Source organism: Geotrypetes seraphini, chromosome 12, assembly GCF_902459505.1.
Source record: "Geotrypetes seraphini chromosome 12, aGeoSer1.1, whole genome shotgun sequence".
Classification (NCBI taxonomy): domain Eukaryota; kingdom Metazoa; phylum Chordata; class Amphibia; order Gymnophiona; family Dermophiidae; genus Geotrypetes; species Geotrypetes seraphini.
In genome coordinates, this window is record NC_047095.1 from 38571539 (window position 1) to 38594507 (window position 22969).

Here is a 22969-nt window from a genome sequence, read left to right on the forward strand (position 1 = left end):
TTATTACCTTGTGGTCAGCGACGCCAGTGTAGCCGTCCAAACCGGGGCCGGCCGGCGAGCGCTGGATCTCTTTCCCACCGTCGGTCTGCTGCCGGGGCTGGTCCTTCTGGTTGCCGCCGCCGCTGTATATGATCAACAAGCTGGTGCACATGGTGGTGAGTGCTAAAATCACAGCCAGCCCCTGATGCTAGAGACAGAAAAAGATCACGATTGTGACAGCCAGTAATCCAAGCAGACAGAGCCTAACAGCGACTTTAGCTCTCTTTCTCCCGAGTGCCCTCTCCCAAACCTTGCGAAGGTGGGTCAATAATCACAACGGCAAAGAGAGAGATTTTCCAGGCAAATTTCCCTCCCCAGTGAAGGTCTTTATTGGGAATAGTATACTTGGTTACATTGAAGTTGGTGGGCTTGAGTTTGAACGACTCATTTTTTTTTGGGGGGGGGGGACTCTGGTCCCCTCAAGTTGTTCTTTTATTCTGGTCAGAAAATGTGGTAACTGGGATTTCCTAGGTTTTTGGGGTTTTTTTGGTAAGTTTCAGCTCAATTAAGGATAAGAAACCATCCAGGCTTCCCCCCCCCTCCCCATTTTAACTTGCATTTTCTTGCAGACTGTAATCTTGTCCCGAGAGCACAATAAGAAGAAAAGGATTTAAAAAACCCCCAAACCCCACAACAATAATATGACGGGTGACTTCGGGGGTCCAGCAATTTCTGTGTTTTGACGTATGCTTGGCTTGATAACTACATTTTTCTTTCCTTTTTTAAAACAGTTGGATTCGGAAAGTTTTCCAGGGTTTAATTTTTTTTTTTTTTTTGTCATGCCTTTTTTTTAAAAATGGAAAATGCTTTTCCCCTCCCCATGAAAACCATGTGTTCTGATAATCCACTAGAGCAGCTCTCCCCAGACCCTGCATGTTTCTGCACGGGTAAATTAGTTGCAGCTATTGACTTACCATCAGGGTCTTCATTTTAGGCACCACTAACGGGCACAGGATAATTCTCAAGCTTGTGCGTCTGAATCCTCTTTTTTATTTACTGCTTCCATTCTGCAAAAAGCCAGGTTAGAACGCGAAGCCGAGCAAAGGGAGAGAAGGGGGCAGGCTGCGCCGAAAGCACCGCTGTTGCAGAGATTAGAGATGGAATTAAAACTGGACCCTTTTAGTCTCTCGGTGATCTGCGTGCCCGATCCTGCTGCGGCTTGCAGGGTCCTAGTGCCCCTACCGTACTACCTCAGAAAATGACTGTGCTCTCGGCAAATATGTAGACCCTAACGCTCTCTTACATTTCTTAGTTCTTTCCCTACACTACTAGTAATCTAAACAAAAATATATTCTCTTAAGTATTCTAGGTAATTTTGCATTGAGTTTCTTTTAAACAAGAGGCTACTCTGGATAGCTCTACACTAGGGTGGGGGGGGGGGGTGTTCCCAAACCAGTGCTGGGATTTCCCCACTCAGGTTTCAATCCATAATGAATATGCATGAGATATAATTTGCATGTCAATTCTGGAGATGTCATCATTTTAAAAAGCACTATTGAAAAAAGAAAAGTGTTACAATTTCATGCACAGCTAGCTTTAGATTTTGTGTAATATTGGTATTTACCTACCTGGGAATTTCTAGGAAATTATGCAAAAAATACACAAATTGCTTATGTATGTTTAAGTGGTCTGATGATAGTTTTTATGCGTTTGGATTGCATGTTAAATCGAGGTGGCAAAGGTAACTCCTGAGCACGCCGCCAGTATCATGGTAGCTGCCACGAGGCTTCCCCGATCGGCTCCGCAGTTCCTCCTCCAGTCGGTTCCCGCGCTGCTGACGCCAGCGCTGGGGCTAACAGCCTCACTGGCTGTACTCGAGGAGGAGGGCGGAGCTTGGTGGGAGAGCGGGCTGTTTAAAATCTGTGCTGCTGGGAAGCCCTGGTCTTTTTGGGCTCCCTGGCAGCAAGAGCATTTTTCAAGCAAGAGCGGCAAAGAACGTCAGTGATCAGCTGGAGACCGGCAGCGGGAGCATTACCCGGCTTCCCGTTCCCCAGCAGCCAGATTGTCAGTGGACAGCCAAAGACAAAAAAATAAAAATTTCTCTCAGCGCCCCTAGTAGTGCATAGAAGGAATGCTTAAGGGGAATTTTGCGATGTTCGGTGGAGTTCTTCCATTTCTCCAATGTGCTGATTTTGCAAGGCTGCATCGGAGACAGTGAGGTGCTGAGCACGTGCTTCTTCAGTTGTAGTTCCTCTGGTAGTTCCTCTGGTTCAGTGCTGGGCAATTTTGCCAAGAACCTGTTATTCATGTGAAGTCCCGGAGCTGCTAGTTTTGCTGCTTGTCCAGGCTGTTTTTTCTGTGGTGCAAATGCAGGCTCGTTCCTGTTCTGTGATTCAGCCTGTTCCTGCTTCAAGGCGCCAGTTTTTCATGCTCCTGCTCTTCTATACCAGATAGTTCCTGGTCTGCTGCTACCGACAGTTCCGGACAGTTCCTGTCAACCTGGTTCTTCCTGTCCTGCAAATCCTGGCTGTTCCTGTACTTCGATTCTTGAGTTACTCTTCCATCTTGCTCCCGCTTCCTGATGAGTCAACGTGATCTGTGCTATTGTTCCAACTTCTCCCAGTAGTGGTAACTACAGTATTGCTTGCAGAATGCCATGAAAGAGCTAAAAACAACACCCAACGCCAAAAGAAACAGCTGGCTGAACACCAGTTCCACAACAACAGCACTCAACCGAGTTGCAGCACCTGCCGGCAGCCACTCCACAGTGATCCTCCACCAGGCAGAAGTGACAGCCCGAGAGATATATCGACTCTGCGGACCTCCCCTTGCCAAAGTCGGAGAACGGCGAGGTGCTTGGTTGCACTTCACTTGTCATCCAGGATACCTCTGTGCTCCCGGGGTCTAGTGGAGGTCTTCCAATAGAGGGCAGGCAGACCAGCCTTGTGCAGCCTCCGCAGGATCTGAGCGAGGAAGGGTCGACCGCAGATGGGCTCGGTCAGTCACCTTCTGGGCTTCAATGCCAATCCACATGATGTGCAAGCTCTCTTCTCCCTATGGAGTTGAGTGCCCCTCTGCGTGGGTCGGAACCAATTGCACCGGCTGTTGGCGAGTTACATGTTGGATCTCGAGAACAGTCTGGAGTGCAACATGACGCAGATTTGAGAATTGAGTGCAGTGGGTTCAGGTTGGAATCTGGGGAGAACAGTTGCACTGATCGGCACATCAGGGCCTGCCCGAGGGTATCTGACAAGCATTAATCCAGTGCCCACTCTCGCCAGCGTAGTAATTCCACTTCACGCAGGAGACAAAGGAACTATAGTCCTGTGGACAGAGGGCACCGCCGACACTGGGCAGAAAGATTTGTTTGACGGTCTCCCGGCCGCTCAGTCCCTTCCCATCAGAGATCTGTGTCCCATCATGGCTGGAGGCCTTCTAGGGAGCGTTATGAATGGCGCAGAAGTCCTTCCCCGAGGAATCACAGCCATGGCAAGCAGGAAAGATATTGTAGAAACTTTGGGACATCTCTGCATAGCTCACAGAGACCCAGGTGTATGCAGGAGCGGCAGCTTTCATCTTTCATAGTGAGCCACAACCACCCTTGTTGCAGTGTTTTGGCACGCCCGTTGGGGGGATGTAGCACCTGTCTGCTCCAAGTTGAGGCACAGGGAACCAAGACGTGCTGCAGCATATCCTGCCAAACAGCATCCCAACAACAGAAAAGGTGGTCAAACCTACACAACTTGGTCGCAGTGAGCGGAGTGGCACTCATTGCATTCTGTCAGGGGACTCTGAGCCCATTGCCCCAAAAGACGGTCCATCTAAAGCCTCTCACAGAAAAAAGGGTAAGAAGCGGAGGCAGTCCTGCTCTTCCTCTTCTCCTTGTCCTCTTCCTCCATTCTGGTCCAGGGGTGTCCCTCTCTACCCATCTCGCAGGCTATGCAATGCTCTTACAGCATCCCACTGGAGCGTTTGTGGCAGAAGGTCCTGAAATCCCTAAGGAAGAATGTGATAAAGCGAGAGTACTTCAATATCTTCAAGCTGGTTGAGGGCAGGCGCAAGAAGCGTGCAAGACAAGGTGACCTGGTGCAGCCTTACAATAAAAACCAAAAAAACTCTGTGGAGTGACGATGTTCCCAAATGGACTTTATTAGAAAGTATCAAAGTTCCAAAGGTACACTAAAATCATCCACATAAAATAATTCCATCCACATAAAAGTAAATCATCCACATAAGAGCCTTAAAGGACCTAGTTCGCTAGGGATACAGGACCCAACACGGTCCACTTTTTCCATTGCAAATGCAAGCAGTGTCTCACTTCCGGTTCACCACACAATTGTTTCCCACGTACACACCTTTATAGGACCCCCAGGGACCCCTGAAGAAGACTTTTTGTCAAAACGCAGACCGTGTTGGGTCCTGTATCCCTAGCGGACTAGGTCCTTTAAGGCTTTTATGTGGATGATTTTAGTGTACCTTTGGAACTTTGATACTTTCTAATAAAGTCCATTTGGGAACATCGTCACTCCACAGAGGTTTTTTTGGTTTTCTCTGGATTTTCTTCTTTGTGGATATTTTGGGGTCAATTCCTTTTGTTTTTTTGCTTGCAGCCTTACAATAAAGCCATTCCCCGCAATCTAGCCTGCTGGGTGCAATCTTTTGCTTGGATAATGAGCGTTACATGCAGGAAAAGGCTAGAGCTATGTTTTGAGAAGTAATACGATGGGGGCCTTTGACTGCTACAAGGTACTCACAGTCAGTTCTGGAATGGCTGTGATCACTGGGGAGTCATTCAGCTGACATGACACGAGGCTCGTTGATCAGTTATTTGTGATGGATCTACTATTTCGCATGGGTTTTGTTGTACTAGGGGGATGGGGGGAAACACCTTCCTGCTGTGCCCGCTCCTCCTATATACCAACTCTCTGATGGGATTTACACAGGTGGGTGACAATATGATTACACTGTTTTCTTTCATAGTTTTATTTTTAGCTGATTACTTTGGTTTTGATGATTTAGAGCAGTCGCTACCTGTTCTCTTTCATTGATAGCATGTTTGATGTCTTCAGAGCCTTTGATTGGAAAGATAAAATAAAAATCTTCCATTTCACTTCTCTGTGAACCTGGTCGACGTCCTTCCTTCGTTGCATTTGTGTTTTCATAGTACCATATTGAAGGAGCATAGGTAATTGTGTAAATGGAGTGCAAATGCAAGATTTTCTTGCTTGTAGCATCAGAACGTTTATCTGGAATAGTTATGGAGTTGTTCTCTCAAGAGAACTCGTTCTGTGATTAAATTATTAGATTTATGTCGGTATTAAAATGTTAGCAAAGCATACACGCTGTGGAATAAGTTGACTGGACCGCTAAGAGCTCTTGTAGATTTTCTGAAGTTTTAAGAAACTCCTAAAAACTACACTATTTGCAGAAGCATTTCAATAAATGTCTATCCTGGGTTATGAATGATCTTATATTGATGCGTTGTTGAGTGCCGTAAATCAAGTTTCAAGTTTAATATTTATTTGATTAATCGCCTTTTCAATATTCAAGGCGATTTACACATGGATAAAAGTTACAGAATAAAAAGAATTTTAAAAACAATTAAAAACTGACTAGACACAGACGATAACTAGACAAACTGGAAACAAGAGGAAGGTAGGGAAAGAAGTTACAATGTAATTGAGCAGAGTGGGAAGCCAAAAATGGAAAACACAAAAGGATGGGATGAAAAATAGTTGAATGTGAGGAGAAAAGATAGATAGTTAGGTCCAAAATTTTGTTGAATATTGGTTGAAAGGAACCAATGATATTAGATTACAAAAGCATCGTTAAATAAGAAAGTTTTCAGTTTATTTTTAAATTTGTCTAGATTGATTTCTTCATGTAAATAGATGGGGAGAGAATTCCAAGTTTGGGGAGCTGTCACTGAGAAAATATACTGACGGCGCGTATTTATTATTTTTAATGAGGGAATCATTAGTAAATGCTGTTGGTCTGATCTTAGGGTTCTATTGGAAGAATAAAGGATTAATAATTTATGAATAAAGGCCGGAGTTTTAAACAGGAGAGATTTAAATGTGAGCAAACAAAGTTTGTACGTTATTCTGTGGGCTACTGGAAGCCAGTGGGCTTCCTTAAGAAGAGGTGTTATATGGTCGAATTTTTTAGCTTTTGAAATAAGTCTGATGGCTGTATTCTGAATAATCTGAAGGCGTTTGATTTCTTTTTGTGCTATACCATTAAACAAAGCATTGCAATAATCTAATTTTGAAATAACAAGAGAATGGATGAGAATTTTCAATGAGTCATTGCTAAATAGCTGAGAAATAGAGCGTATCTGTCTCAGTCTAAAAAATGAAGACTTAATAACACTGCTAATATGATCATGAAAGGTAAGTTTATGGTCCAAAATTACACCGAGTATTTTGGTTTTTTGTACAACTTGCAAAGGGAGTCCATTAATAGAAAGGGAGTCCATTAATAGCTGATATGAAGAAATTGCTGTATTTATTGTCTGTATAACATGTTGTATGTTTTTATTATATGACCTTTTTTTTTTTTTATAACCGCCTAGTTATAGGCGGTTAAGAAATCTTTTAAATAAATAAATATACTGCCTAGCATAGTACAGAACGACCAGATGGGCTATATAGTCTATCGCTATCATTTTCTATGTTTCACATGTAAACAGTCCAAACCTAAGTACTAACATTATGTGCAAAACGGTGTCATCTTCATACAATAGCTAAAGATAGTCCAGTCAATAGTCAGCTGGTGGTGGTCAGCGTTTTTGTACACACTGATGGTTGCTGGCTAGATTAGCCCCAGATATTCAGTACCTGGCTATGTATGGATTCTCGCACTGAATGGCTAAATGATGCTATGCTGGCTACCAGAGGTTATATGGGTCCTGGCCGATATTCAGTCAGGACCTACATAAAACTTTTTTTTTTTTTTTTAATTCACTGAACTTCCCTTCTTCCCATCCCCATAGTAGTTCTGCAAGGTTCCATGAGAGATTGTAGCAGCCATTTTCTTTTAGCAACCACATGGTTTTTTAAATCTTCCCCTCAGCCTTCCCTCCCCCTGCACATCCAAAACCTCTCTCTTTCCCCAATTCTCCATCCATGCACAGGCAACTTCCTCTCTCTATGAATCCCTTCCCTGGTCTACCTCAGAGGCATCCCTGGCAGCCGCAACAATTCATTTTCACTGTCTGTACTGGGTTCACAGGCTTCTCTCTGCTGCATCCCGCCAGTAAGGAAGTAGGAAGTGATGTCAGCAAAGGCAGGATGTGGCACAGGGAAGCCTGCAGCACCAGCACAGTCAGTGAAAATGAATTACTGCAGCTGCTAGGGACGCCTCTGAGTAACACCGGGAAGGGAGTTCAGAGAGAGAGGCAGGTGCTGGGCTGCTGGTGGAGGAGAAGATGACAGGTGAGTGTGGTGCTGCTGCTGGATGGGCCTGAGCCAAGAATGGGTGGGTCAGTGTCCACCCAGGCCCACCAATTGCTACACCACTGGGGCCGACACAGGGTAGAAGCAAGTGGGCCTCACTCCTGTCCCCGTCGCCTTCACTTGGACTAGTAGAGATACAGCTAGGCCTGGGGAGGACCTATCTGAATCAGAGGAGAGGTTGGGGGCGCTGTTCTGTGAAGGAAGGAGAGGGGCTCAGGAATTTTTTTTAAAAAGTGTTACGTGGATCCCAGTCAATATTCACTGCCAGGACCTGCATAGCTAAATCAGCCAAGTTAGGATAGATTTGAGCTGCTCTGACTTCGCCAGGTTAGGTATGCGGATCCCAGTACTGAATACAGCTAGCACCCACATAGCTGCCAACTTGTCTCTAGTGCTGCCCCTTGACCTGCCCACTTTCAGCTGCACTCTCTGGTTTAGTGCCACTGAATATCAGCATTATAATTTGCATGCACAGCTCTCTAAACACATTCTATAAAGTGGTGCATGTAAATTCTAATATGTGCATCTCAAAAGGGAGCATAGCTGTGGAAAGTACAGGGGTATTCCTAGAAATTACATGCACCGTTCTAGAATACACGCTACCTGCACAGAATTTCTCTTATGCCAGGTTTTATTTGTTTATTTTTCTATACTGTTCTCCCAGGGGAGCTTACAGATATTGAAGCATTTTCCCCTGTCTGTCCTGGTGGGCTCACAATCTATCTAATATACCTGGGGCAACGGGGGGGGGATTAGGTGACTTGCCCAGGGCCATAAGGAACAGGGTAGGTTTGAACCCATAACCTCAGGGTGCGGAGGCTGCAGCTTTTAACCACTGCGCCACACTCTCTCCACAATTTAGTAGGTGTAAATAGTCGCACCCAAATTTTAGTCTCGGAGACAGCCACTATGCATATTCCATAAGCTAGGCCTAACTTTAAGCGCAGTTTAAAGAATAGTGCTAAACAAGTTTTTATTCTGCGCAGATTATTCCGGTGCCTTAGGTAGAATTTAGTCCTTATTTATTTATTTATTCAATTTTCTATACCTTTCTCCCAGGAGAGCTCAGAACGGTTTACATGAGTTTATTCAGGCACTCAAGCATTTTTCGCTGTTTGTCCCACCGGACTCACAGTCTATCTAATATTCCTGGGGCAATGGGGGGATTTGAACCCACAATACCAGGGTGCTGAGGCTGGAGCTTTAACCACTACGCCACACTCTCCCTAGCATAAGTGCCCTGGACGTATCCTTAAATGTTTGATTAATGCAGAAAAATGTCCAGTCATAAGCCCATTGTAGTCCTGCCCACACCATGCCTCTAACATGCACTTTTGAGATTTAGACAAACCGCAGATGAACAGCATGGATATCCGTCTAGAAACAAGGTTTCGAAAATATCCATTTGAAGGGTTTGGTAAGAGAAACGTCCGATTGCCCCTTTAGACTAGTTTTGGGGCTGTTTTATCTTTTTTTTTTTTTAAACGAGTCCCTTAAGATTCTGTAACATTATGGGATTATGGGGGTAAGTCTACAACCGGGTGCCAAAGGTCACAAGGTAGGAGCCTAGTCTATAACAAAAACTGGGTTCCCAAGTACTGTTATAAAATCCATCGCATTGATTAGCAATTCTATCTACTTTAGTTTCACCATGGTTACAATTGCCTATACATAGCTTAAAGAACATTAAATAAATAGCTCTCAAATTCAATTTGTTGGTTTTGCAATTTCATCATTTCAGTTATAATGTGCTGCGAAAAACATTTGCTTCATTTAGTGTGCCGGAGCTAAAAATGTTTTAGAGACACCGACCTAGTCCCCAGTTCCTAGATTAGGTCAAATTAAGCTAGTGATGGTCAACACCTTTGAAATCACAGACTGCCACTGGCTGAATATCAGGGAGATAATGTAAATGTAGGGGATCATGTTCAAAGCACTTAAACTTACAAAGTTCCACATTAACCTATGGAACTTTGTAAGTCTATGACAATACTCCACGTGTCTGCTTTTTATGTGCATTGATGTTCATGTATATTATGAATTTTTGAGAACTTTCAAATTTATGGTATGAGGAAAGACTTAAAAGATTGGGGCTCTTCAGCTTGGAAAAGAGACAGCTGAGGGGAGATATGATTGAAGTCTACAAAATCCTGAGTGGAATAGAACGGGTACAAGTAGATCGGTTTTTCACTCCGTCAAAAATTACAAAGACTAGGGGACACTCGAAGTTACAGAGAAATACTTTTAAAACTAATAGGAGGAAATATTTTTTCACTCAGAGAATAGTTAAGCTCTGGAACGCATTGCCAGAGGTTGTGGTTAGAGTGGCTTGCGTAGCTGGTTTTAAGAAAGGTTTGGACAAGTTCCTGGAGGAAAAGTCCATAGTCTGTTATTCAGAAAGATATGGGAGAAACTACTGCTTGCCCTGGATTGGTAGCATGGAATGTTGCTATTCCTTAGGTTTTGGCCAGGTACTAGCGACCTGGATTGGCCACCGTGAATACGGGCTACTGGGCTTGATGGACCATTGATCTGACCCAGTAAGGCTATTCTTTTATTCTTAAATAAAACATACAAACAGATTTGGGGCATGCTTGGAACAGATATTTTTATCTCGATGTATTTACTAACTTACCTTCACCTCTCTCCTCTCGTTTCGTATACGGTGGTCCATTTAAACTCCCTTTTAATTTATTTTTTATTGTATTTTAATTTATTTATTTTTTTTTTTTTTAATTGTACCAGGTTTTGTAAAGCCGTTTGGGGAAATCCAGACATCTGGTAGCCCTACCCAAGGTAAACAGCATACCTGTTCTGGTGGGGTTCTCTGAACCCCATCAGCCACAAATCTCCTCACAACCAAAGAGTATACATGTTGGGTGGCAGCAAGCATTGCTTCGGGACCGCTGCCACAGCTGCCAGCCTCCATATACATATGCTAAGTTTCACACAAGCGTGAAAACTGAGCATGCACGAGGAAGGGAGTAGCCTCTGGCTGGGAACAGTGGCAGTTCTGGGACAGAGCTGGCGGCTGTCCAAAATATACATTTATTTTCGGTGGGGAGGAAGTCTTTCAGCTAGTGAGGCTTTGGAAGCCCCACCAATCACACTAAAAGAGATAAAATTTGGGGTGGGCCTGAGCCCAAACTGGGTGGGTCCTGACCCACCTAGGCTCACCTGTGGCTAAGCCACTGCATATAGGACTAGATTTAGTAAATGGTACCCAAATTTGGGCACTGAAAATAATCTGCATGGAATGCTATTCTATAAATCAGTGGTCCCCAACCCTGTCCTGGAGGACCACTAGCCAGTTGAGTTTTTGGGATAGCCCTAATGAATATGCAAGGGGCAGATCTGTATTCCTATCATCTTTATTACATGCAAATCTCTTTCCTGCATATTCATTAGGGCTATCCTGAAAACCTGACTGGCTGGTGGTCCTCCAGGACCGGGTTGGGAACCACTGCTATAAACGATGTTCTGAGCTATGTACCATTTATGGAACAGTACTTAGACCAAATTTCTGCCACAAACTTTGAGCATGAGGACTTAAACCAGCTGAAACATGGTGTAAATCCTGGCACATAAGCTAGGCACGGATCCCCAGTATGCAGTAATACTGCGCGCATCTTTAGTGAACACCCCTGACTTAACCATGGCCACACCCCATTTGAATTGCACGCTAAATGATTTGCTAAATAAACTTTATAGAATGGTACCTAGCAAGATGTGTGTAAAAAAATACAGTGAAGGCGACCTATGGCGCTAAAGTACTTTATTACATCAAAAGGGACTTGACACGTACGTGTTTCGGCCAATTGGTCTGCCTCAGGAGTCTGATGGTTAACAGCTAATGTACTAACAACACTTAAAAAGGGGGTTTCAACATGAATGAACACACATCAATGTTCTGCATCTATTTGCCTTCACCGTTTTCCTTGTGTTTCTAGCTTTGAGAAGGTGGTATCTCCTGTTGGGTTGTGGCAAATCCAAATTGTTGCCAACTACCACCATTAATTGATTGTTAGCGCTATTTGGTTCATTAGCCAATTTAGTTGTGCACACTTAGTAACATAGTAGATGACGGCAGATAAAGACCCGAATGGTCCATCTGGTCTGCCCAACCTGATTCAGTCTAAAAATTTGTTGGGGGGGTTTTTGGGTTTTTTTTTTCCTTCTTATCTATTTCTGGACAAGAATCCAAAGCTCTGCTCAGTACTGTTTTTAGGTTCCAACTACTGAAGTCTCCGTCAAAGCTCACTCCAGTCAATCTACACCCTCCCATTGAAGCCCTTCCGAGCCCATCCTCCATCATATATAGACACAGACCGTGCAAGTCTGCCCAGTACTGGCCTTAGTTCAATATTTAATATTATTTTCTGATTCTAGATCCTCTGTGTTCATCCCATGCTTCTTTGAACTCCCATCACCGTTTTTCCTCTCCACCACCTTTCTCGGGAGCGCATTCCAGGCATCCACCACCCTCTCCATAAAGTAGAATTTCCTAATATTGCTCTTAAATCTACCACCTCTCAACCTCAAATTATGTCCTCTGCCATATATAGAATCTGGGGAATAATCTCTATACTCCACAAAATCTCGTATACCCCCACATGGCCTTATCTCTGCATTCTGAGTTCTCTACATACCTACGCCTACAACATCTACACCCTCAATATTTATACCTCTTCCCTACACACACACATTCACATGTATCTTGCATAAACACACATATCCTACACAAGCCCCATCACAATGCCACTTCATACACAGATACACAAAGGAGTCACACTGACAGAAACCACTGTCTAAATGTATTACTGTTCATGTGTCTGAGCAAAATGTTTACATCAATATTGATAAAACTGTCTTGGGAAGACAGAATTATTCAAACATGAAAGGAATCACAAGCTGAGAAAGAGATTCCCTGCTATGTCAGGCATTGCCGACAATTTCCATCAAAAGAGAAAAAGTCTGTTTTGAACTTTTTTCTCTAGAAGGGCATTTTCGAGATGATGTCCAAATCCAAGCATGGGTGTTTTACGGAAGATTCACGACCATTTTCAAAACTGATAATCGTCTATCTCGCTTTTTGAATTCCTAGATAAAAGGTGATCTTTCTCTAGATTCCACGTGGCCCCACTCGAAATACAGTAAAGGCCTAAACATTCAATTTGTGTAACTATAGTTTATAGCTATCTATGAGGACCTTCAGATAGGCTGCACTTCAAACAATGACCCATTCATGTGAACTTCGGATCATACCCAGTTCATCATCAGTCAGCCACTTTTTTTCTTTTGCATTTAAAATATTTTTTATACTTCAGTAATTTTCAATCCGCATTTTTTTCACTTATTCAGTATTATTTATAACAATAACTCAATTTCAGCATAACGTCACACTTATCTTAAAGTGAACTTCAGTTCACCAGAACAGACTCTGACTTAGCACTATGTTTGATCTCTTCTGGCTGCATCAGGAAAGCAAGATTCAGTAGAGCATTAATTGTCACTGAACCATTTAAAAAAAAAAAAACCCCAAAAGAAAACCACACAAAACAAACCACTTGGATTTAGGAGGGGCCAGCAGTTTTAGTAGACTGACCACATAGACATCCCAGCAGAGCAGTGGGGCACCTCAGAGGACACTACTGCACATATATCCTCTTTAGCTCATTATTCGTTGTTTTCTGTTTACATTCTTTAAGTTGGTTTTTGCACATTTTCATTCACTTTTTTTTGCATGTTTCTTTTCTACTGTCAGTATATATACATATACATATATATATACATATATATATATATATATATATATATATACACTATATATGTTTTATTTGTTAACGTTCCGGCTTAATACATACCCTTTATTTTCCCACCTCACATTATCACATCCTGTGGTGGCAAGGCATGACAACACCACTTTGTTATTTCAGACAACAATTTTAAATATTGTTTATATTATTTCAGTATTGTATTTATATTTATATTTATTAGGACCCCTGACTCAGGTGTACTGTCCGAAACACGGACCGTGTCGGGTCCCTTGGTTGGTAAAAAGGTTTTTATATTACTGCATTTTAATTTGGTACAATAAATCCTGCCTGCATCTTGTACATTGCCTGCAGTTTCTGTTGGTTTTTCCGTTTTGGTGATTTTTTACTGCAGCTTCAGTTGGATTTTTCTGTTGTTGCTCTTTGCACATAAAGGCCCCAGGTTCACACCTCACCATAACCCCTTATATTATATAGTGATCCCTCTAAAATCCACCAAATGCCTACTGGACCCTACTGTATACCACAGCAGTAGCCATTATGCCTACAGGTGTCACCTATATGATGCTACAGTAGATTTTGGGTGGGTTTTGGAAGGCTCACACCTTCCACCACAAGTGTACTAGTTAGAGTGGGATATAGGCCTGGGCCTTCTTCTCTGCAGTCCAGTGCACTGACCACTAGGCTACTCCAGAGACCTGTTTGCTGCTCCACTAAGACTGCCCATAACGAGGGTTACCAAGTCATAAGCTCTTCCGCGGTTTAGTAAAAGCAGCCCTAAGTTAGGACACTCGTTTTGCTATCTAAACATCATCCCGTTAGTGTTTTGAATATCTCAGCTAACCAGATAAACCCTAGTGCTGCTTTTACCCTACCCCCAGACCCAGCCGGCACTAACTAGATAGTGGTTAAATGCTACTGAAAATGCTGACCTGGAAGCTGCATCCGATCATTGTTTAATTTTTTACAAATTGAGAATTTACGACGTTTTTATTTTCATGTGCAATGATTGAATGTGGCCATGTGTGTGATTCTAATGACCCTTTGGTTGGCATCACCTTGCATCGGAATGCAAGTGACTATAGTATATGAGGATACTTTGGGGTTTCTTCGGAAGTTTAAAAAAAAAAAAAAAGATATTTATGTTTTTTATTTATGTCTGCTTTTTAATGTTAATTCTATTTGGCCTATTATTTATTAAGGAAGGCCCCCCCCCCCTTTTACTAAGCCACGGGAGCGAGTACCATGCGGCCACTGGCGTAATAAGGGTGAGTGGTATCCAGTGTGGAGGAGCCCCTCCTCTGCCCTGCCCCCCCTGCCATGTGTGTGCCCTCTTCCCTTTCCCTGTATCTTTTTAACTTCTCCGGCATGAGCAGCATGCCCACATTGGTGTTGGCTCACCCACTGACATCACTTCCTAGGCATGGCTCCTGGAAGTGACATCAGAGAGAGCGCCGATGCTGATACAGGCAGCAACCTCACGTCAGGGAAGTCAAAAAGGTACAGGGAAAGGCAAGGGGCACACGCAGCAAAGAGAGGAGTGGGGGGGTTGGATAAGAGATGAGGTGCCGCGCCCTTAGCAAAACTGCACCCGGGGAAGACTGCCCCCTTGCCCCCCTCACTATTGCCGCTGCATGCAGCAGATGCTCCAACGTCCATTCATTCTCTACGGGTGTCATCGCATTTAACACATCAGCCCGCGCTAATGGACTTAGTAAAAGAGGGGATCAATTTGGGGCCCAATATTCAAAAGGATTTATGCTGCTAACTTTGAGAGTTATGCTCAAAAATTGGCCTCTTTGAAAATGTACTAGGGCAGAATGCATGAACCTTTATTCAAAATTTCACTAAGGGCCCCTTTTGCAAAGCCGTGGTAAGGAGTCCCCCGCGGCGAATGCGCCGAAGCCCGTTCTGTTTCTGTGGGCTTCCGTGCATTTACCCTGGCAGAATCGCTACTGCGACTTTGTAAAAGGGACCCCAAGTTCTTAAATTTAGGAGCATAAAAAGTGCATGGCTACAAGGGAATATTTAGGGTGGGGGAAACAAGTTATGATCTTAGCTCTGATTTTTCAGCTCTAGGCCCATAAATCTAGGTAAATGAAGGGCAGGTTTAGATTTATGAGCATAATGTTTAAACTCCTAAACTGAGATGAATTTTCAGCTGAAAAGTTATGCTCCTAAATCTGACTGAAAATAGGACAGATTTTGGAGGCTAATTTAGGAGAATAAATTTGGGAGCTCTGAATAATGGGGCCTTTGTGGTTTTCCCCTCTTTGTTTTTTTTCTCTTGTGCATGTATTTGTTTACAAGAAAGATGTTTATGTGTGTGTGAGAGGGCCTTAGGAGTGGAAAGATGGGTGTGTTATGTGTAGCTATTATTTCATCATCTATTGCTTTAGTTTTTTGGCAGGAATTTACCAGCTATATCCAAATTTATAGTTATCTTTGAGCTCAGATTGAAATAAATTCAAGTTACTAAGGTGTGGTAAGTGCCCAACTACAAAACATTCAGGAAAGAACTTAAAAACTTTTCTATTCAAGAAATTTGTCAAATGATCTAACTAAACCTGATCGACCCTCCACAGATCCCGACGCATACTACATCTATTAACCATGTATTCTCCCTGGAAATGCCCAGGCCAACTCTTGTTGTAAACCGCCTAGAACTGAAAGGTATTGGTGGGATAGAAGATAGAGAATGACACGGTGACAAAATTCATCACCGTTCCCGTCCCCGCGGATAACTGCGGGAAATAAACCCATGTCATTTTCTAGTGTCTATTTCAACCTCAGTCCTTCTACACCAGCATATTCAAAGCAAAGCTTGCGGGTCAGTGGTTGTGGTCATTCATACTCTGATTCTTATGTGAGCCAAGGATAATGAAGCCATTGTGACATCACTGATGTGATTGGCTCTTAGGCACTGGTGGAATGAGGCATTATGACATCACAATATCTGCTCTGGATACCAGAGACTGTCATTCTGTAGTGTCTGTTTCAACCTCAGTCCTTCTACTCCAGCATTCTTCAGAGCAAAGCTTGCGGGTCAGTGGTTGTGGCCATTCATACTTGATTCTTTCCTCTCTCCTTAAAGAATGACATGGAGATGGTTTCCCGCGGTTATCCACGGGGACGGTGATGAATTTTGTCACCGTGTCATTCTCTAATAGAAGACACCAATGTAATGCATGTGCTAATGTGCTCTCGAATTTGTCTGAAGTTCTTTGACTGAACTTTAAAGAGACGTCTTCCTAAATGTGGTGATGACCTGGAAGCTACCATTGACTTCATCAGTACACCCGAGTCCCACTTCTTCTTGCAATACTCTTTAAGGAGAAAACTTATTGACCAGGATGTGTCTGCAGATAACCTTTAAAGAACAACACGGGGGCAAATTGGTCCCCATCCCCATGGGATCTAACTCCATCCTCATCCAGTCTCCGTGAGCTCTGTCCATATCCCTGCCCCATATGAGGGCAGAGCTTGCAGGGATGGGGCAGGAACAGAGACAGAACGCGTGGGGATAGGACGGGGATGGAGATAGATCCCACGGAGATGGGGGCAAATTTGTCCCCGTGTCGTCCTCTACAGTTTGAATCAAGGAAAGGGATTCACAGGAAACACAAATGAGTGCTTGAACTCATGAAATTGTTAGTTTTGAATTATAGACAATATTCGTAGACCCTGTTAAATAGATTCAGAACAAGAAAAGGTCCACTCCACAGTCAACTTTCACCACAGGAAGTGACTAGGCCAAGGGTGGGCAATTCCAGTCCTCGAGGTCCAGAATCCAGTCGAGTTTTCAGGATTTCCCCAATGAATATGCATTGAAAGCAATGCATGCAAATAGATCTCATGCATATTCATTGAGGAAATCCTGAAAACCCGACTGGATTCCAGCCCTCGAGGGCCGGAGTTGCCCACCCCTGGACTAGACAGACGAAGAAAGACACAAATTACATCACACATTCTAGAGTGATGTCATCTATAAACTAGTGTGAACTAAGGACTTTGGACTCAGTTAAGGAGGAAGTTATTGCATGGCTTTTGGGATTTACATTCGTTAAATAAATAAATGAGTTTCAGTTCCAGCAACATTAAAGTGTAAATGTTAATTAATGCAGATGGATAGTCCTGCTTTTGAAATTCTACACCGGGGATTGATGGGTTTGGGTTTTACCATTAAATTAAGCTTCTGGCTTCAAGAAAAGTTCACTATCAGAAAGAGAACATTTGCACTCTTTATCGGTATGTGAAGCATACGCTGGCCACGGCCAAATAAAGACAAAGAAAGCTACATTTGTATCACTTACTGCATATTATACTTTGCTATGATGGGCTTTCTGAACTGAGTTCTTTTCTATTTGTAATTTGGTAATAGAACAGATGTGCAGTCTTAGTGTGGAGCGGTTTAGCCATTAAAATAATTACGTTGCCCAGTGATTGTTCTAACAAGAGATTCATTCTCTATGACATGTTTTTTCTTCATTAAAATAAATTGGCAGGAAGCAGGACGTCAGTGAATGAGAGCAATATCAGGAAATACAGTGTAGCATGCTGTGCTAGGAAAGGTTACAACTCACTGTCTAGAGCTTTGCAAACTGTTTATTAGGTTATGTTATTTAGAAACTCTCTTTTCATCTTTGAAAATTGTGTTTCCCTTCATCTTCTTATGTCCTGCTCTCGGTCCCAATGACGAAACCCTGGAGAAAGCCCTTTTCAAAGATATTTTCCCCAGGTGGAATGGGCTAATGGAGCGAAAGTGTGCTTGGCTTCCCTAGATAAAAGCCAAATGGCCCATCCAGTCTGCCCATCCGCAGCATCCACTATCGCCTCCTCTCCCTAAGAGATCCCATGTGCCTGTCCCATGCTTTCTTGAACTCAGACACAGTCTCGGTCTCCACCACCTTTTCCGGGAGACTATTCCCCGCATCTACCATCCTTCCTGTAAAAAAAGTATTTCCTTTGATTACTCCTGAGCCTATCACCACTTAACTCCATCCTATTTCCTCTCATTCTGGAGCTTCCATTCAAATGAAAGAGACTCGACTCGTGCACATTTATGCCACGTAGGTATTTAAACATCTAAATCATATTTCCTCTCTCCCCCCTTTCCTCCAAAGTACACATTTTTTGATATCTTTAAGTCTGTCCCCATATACCTTATAATGAAGGCCATGCACCATTTTAGTAGCCTTCCTCTGGACCAACTCCATCCTGTTTATCTTTTTGAAAGTGTGGCCTCCAGAATTGTGCGTAGTATTTTAAATGAGGTCTCACCAGAGTCTTATACAGGCTAGAGAATGACACGGTGACAAAATTCATCACCGTTTCCGTCCCCGCGGATAACCGCGGGAAATAATCCCGTGTCATTTTCTAGTATCTATTTCAACCTCGGTCCTTCTACACCAGCATTCTTCAAAGCAAAGCTTGTGGGTCAGTGGTTGTGGCCATTCATACTCTGATTCTTATGTGAGCCAAGGATAATGAAGCCATTGTGACATCACCGATGTGATTGGCTCTTAGGCACTGGTGGAACGAGGTATTATGACATCACAATATCTGCTCTGGATACCAGAGACTGTCATTCTTTAGTGTCTATCTCAACCTCAATCCTTCTACACCAGCATTCTTCAAAGCAAAGCTTGCGGGTCAGTAGTTGTGCCCAATTATACTCTGATTCTTCCCTCTCTCCTTAAAGAATGACATGAAGATAGTTTCCTGCGGTTATCTGCGGGGACGGGAACGGTGATGAATTTTGTCACCGTGTCATTCTCTAATACAGGAGCATCAATACCTCCTGTGAACTTTCTGACAGAAAGAAAAGGAGGCATTTTTGTGGGTGTAATTTAGATCAGGAGTGAATTTACAAATATATTCGTGTGATTATGGCTCCACTCTGCCATCTGCAAACAGATGCACAGAATGCCGACTCTCTTTTTCTTTTTTTTTTAACTGCGCATTTTGCGGTAGTCAATTTCCAAGGAGAAGCAATGTGTGTTGAATCTCTTTGAATATTGTATAAAGTGCGAGGGGTGTTCAATAATTTATCTACCTCGGTAGGAAAGAGTTTTCACAAAATTTTTGTTTTATTTTTCAATATGGTCCCCCGATAGCGCCATACACTTCACCCACTTTTCCTGCAATGGCTTTAACCCCTTTTGAAAAGAATTCTTCTGTTTGACCTTCAAGCCAGGATGTCACAGCTTCCGCAATAGCTTCATCACTTGAAAACTCAGAACAGGGAGCCAGGTCAAGACTGTAAGGTGGTTCAGTTGCTAAAACCCACATTCTCGGATGGCAGCCTGCGATAGTCGTGACATATGTACCAACACATTATCGTCAAGGAGCGGCACATCTGCTGTGAATTTTCCTTGTCTTTTCTCCTTGATTGACTCCCGGAAAGTGATCCATTGTGTTGGCGTAACTCTCTCCAGTTATGGTTGTCTTGTGTGGCATGAACTTCATCATCCTAGAAGACAGTTGCCATGACTTTGCCTGCAGATTTTTCTGTCTTGAACTTTTTAGGGGTGAAAGCTGACTTGCGCTTCCACTGCATTGACTCCATTGTGGACTCAGGATCTCTGCGATAGACTCAAGTCTCATCTCCAGTCAACAAACAATGAAAAAAAAATTCACTTGGTCTTCACGACACATCTCCAAGTTCTCCTGATAGCACTAGAGCAGTGGTTCCCAAACCTGTCCTGGGGGACCCCCCAGCCAGTCAGGTTTTCAAGATATCCCTAATGAATATGCATGAGAGAGATTTGCATACCTGTCACTTCCTTTATATGCAAATCTATCTCATGCATATTCATTAGGGATATCTTGAAAACCTGACTGGCTGGGGGGTCCCCCAGGACAGGTTTGGGAACCACTGCACTAGAGCCTCATGGCCTTCTGACATAGTGTCAGCATTCTTGGAACCCATCTTGCACTAACCTTGGACATGCCCAACTTTTCATAAATTATTTTTCCAAACCGTACCTGCCAAGATGCCCATTTCTTCAGCTATTTGGAAAACCTTAATTTGTCTATCTGGCAAAAAAAACTCTACTTTCTTGCATATTTAAGTAGAAATTGCTTCCACGGGCCATCTAGTGCAGGGGTAGGGAACCCCGGTCCTCGAGAGCCATATTCCAGTTGGGTTTTCAGGATTTCCTCAATGAATATGCATTGAAAGCAGTGCATGCAAATAGATCTCATGCATATTCATTGGGGAAATCTTGAAAACCCAACTGGAATACGGCTCTTGGGGACCGGAGTTCCCTACCCCTGATCTAGTGTGATGGTCGTCTTCAATGGACTCTCTACCTCACTTGAACTGCTTATGGACTGGGTTTCCTTCTCTTGATGTCCACTGCACAGCCCACCAGGCTACTCCAGAGACCTGCTTGCAGCTCTACTAGGGCCATAGTATCTGCAGCTGTCATAGAGACAGATAAGCACTGTGTCATGCATATACTTGTGGGGTGGGAGCGGATCAGTGACCACTGGGGGAGTGGGTGGGGGTAGGGTTCCATTTGGCTCCAGAAAAAAGAAGATGGATTGAAACATCCAGGTTTTACTTCCATTGCTTTTAATGGAAGTATAACTTAGATGTCGTAGTCTGTCTTATTTACTTCCATTGCTTTCGATGGAAGTAAAAACTTGGATGTCTCAATCCATCCTCCTTTTGTTTGTAGCCATAGGGTAACTATGTGAAGGGCATATTTTCGTCCCTCCAGTGGTCATCTGGTCAGTTTGGGTATCTTTTTTGGCCCTTATACTTGTACGTTTTAAAAACAGGTCTAGCCTAAAGCATCCAAATTGTGCCCTGGACATTCTGCTAATCCTACCCAAAACATACCTCTAACATGCCCCCTTAATATTTAGATGCAATGGAGACAAAATGACCAGCAAGTCAGTTTCAAAAAAATGCCCACTTGGACATTTTGACTATTAAGATATTCAAAAGACTGTATAAACAGGTACTTGGACGTCTATCATTTTTGAAAATAAGCTCCGTAGGATCTCTAAAGGAAGAGTAGATGGCATGAATGGCCAGACTGGATAGGCCGTAATGTGTTTATCTGCTTTAAATTTTCTCCGATTCTGTGTTTCTGTTAGAGCTTTCGGCAGCTTTCAGTCTTGGCATTGGTGGCCAAGCTCTAGTCCTTCAATTATTTGTAAGGACTTCATTTCCCCTTCATTCCTCTTTCTTCATAACATCTTTGGGAACAATGTGAAGGATTGGTGGCATGGTGAGTAACACCTCACCAGGTAATATTGTCCTAACATATCCAAGCAAAAATATGAAACCAAATCAGAAAGACAAACCTTTAACAGAGGAAAAGCAGGTCAGCAATTACCAGGGGAGACAAATGATGTATTTCAGATGGCACTGCACAATGCAGATAACGTTCTGATAAGGTGGAATATGGAATATTAAAATAGCAAGTACTCAGCACACTTTTCTATTCTATCTGGGTTAACATAATGCACGCAGTGCAATGAAAAGGTCTGTAAATAAGTCATTAGTGATTTTAAAAAATTGTTTGAAAAAAAGAAAAGAAAGTCTGCCAAGAATATAGTGAAATTCTTGTTACACCACCTATTTTGATGTCCTTTGGGAAATGAGAAATACAGTAGATAATAAGCAATTAGGAATATAGAATTAATTTTACATATGTGTATTTTTTTTTTCAGCCTCTAGCGCATTTTACAGCCTCGCTGTGCATGACTTTTGACAATGTCGCATGGAGCAGAGAGGCAAGATCCACCGCACCTCCAGACTAATTGCAGGCTTAGGTGGTTGTTTAGAAGTCCTGCTCATGGTCTGCACGTGCAAATAGATGTAGAGAACCCGATTTCAGAAAGTCAGGATTTCATGTGCAAATTGTGGGGTGGGACAGAAATGAGGCCAAAATAAACACATATGTTCCCCATTTCAGACGGTGAATGCATGTCTGTGTGACCTAAGATCAAAACCAACAATATAAAGAAAGTAAAAAAAAAAAAAGAAAGAAAGACCTCAAAATAGTCCAAAACTAACGCAGTGAAAAGAGAGGAAAGGACCTCAGAAACCAGAAAACACTCCATAAAGGATAAATTTAGTTTGCAAACAAGGGGGCTCTAGTCTCTTTCATCGGTCTACTGACCTCTCACTATTACCACATCTTATCTATGTAACTTTTATTTCTTTTCAAATAATAGTAGTCTTCAATCGACCAAATTCAATAGAATCAGAACATTAAAAATGGTGCAAATCAAACTTATCTTGAAGCTCATCAGTTCAACAACTTCTGCAATTCAGTGCTGTTAGCTGTTCACTGTATCCCCGATGGGACCCGTTTCGCCTCACAAAGGGTAGCTCAAAACAGTTTACATGAATTTATTCAAGTAGTTAAGTATTTTCCCTCTCTGTCCCAGCAGGCTCTCGATCTATTTAATGTACCTGGGGCAATGGAGGGGGGATTAAGTGACTTGCCCAGGGTCAAAAGCAGCAGCATGGGTTTGAACCCACAACCTCAGGGAGCTGAAGCTATAGCTTTAACTACTGAGCCACACTCTCCCTATCTGGGTTCAGAAAAATACTCATTTGGGGCAATGCTCTACAGGAGGGATGGGATGGGTTTCCTCCCCCCCAACTCTGAATGTGATTGCTGAATGATTGAATGCTCTTTACCTCTTTGGGTGGAGACAGAGATGTAACTTTCTCAAATTGCACTTATACGTCTGTCTACACTTGTAAGTGCTGACACTCCGACATGCACAGTA

At 43.0% G+C, this 22969-nt stretch overlaps 1 protein-coding gene across 4 annotated transcripts in view; it reads right to left on the bottom strand.

Moving 5' to 3' along the window:
• The window catches only part of ST6GALNAC5 (ST6 N-acetylgalactosaminide alpha-2,6-sialyltransferase 5), a 215778-nt gene that overhangs the window by 174772 nt on the left and 18037 nt on the right, over positions 1–22969 (bottom strand). For 2 of the 4 annotated variants that reach the window (XM_033916580.1, XM_033916578.1), the window contains exons 1-2: positions 954–1130; positions 8–187 (exon numbers count right to left, since the gene is read on the bottom strand). The exons of 1 other annotated variant lie outside the window; for it this stretch is intronic. In XM_033916580.1, the coding sequence (XP_033772471.1) occupies positions 8–187; positions 954–968 (195 nt within the window). In that variant the 5' untranslated portion in view covers positions 969–1130. Of the gene's footprint in view, positions 1–7; positions 188–953; positions 1131–22969 lie in introns of those variants that run through there. One more of the 4 variants, XM_033916579.1, reaches the window with a different exon arrangement.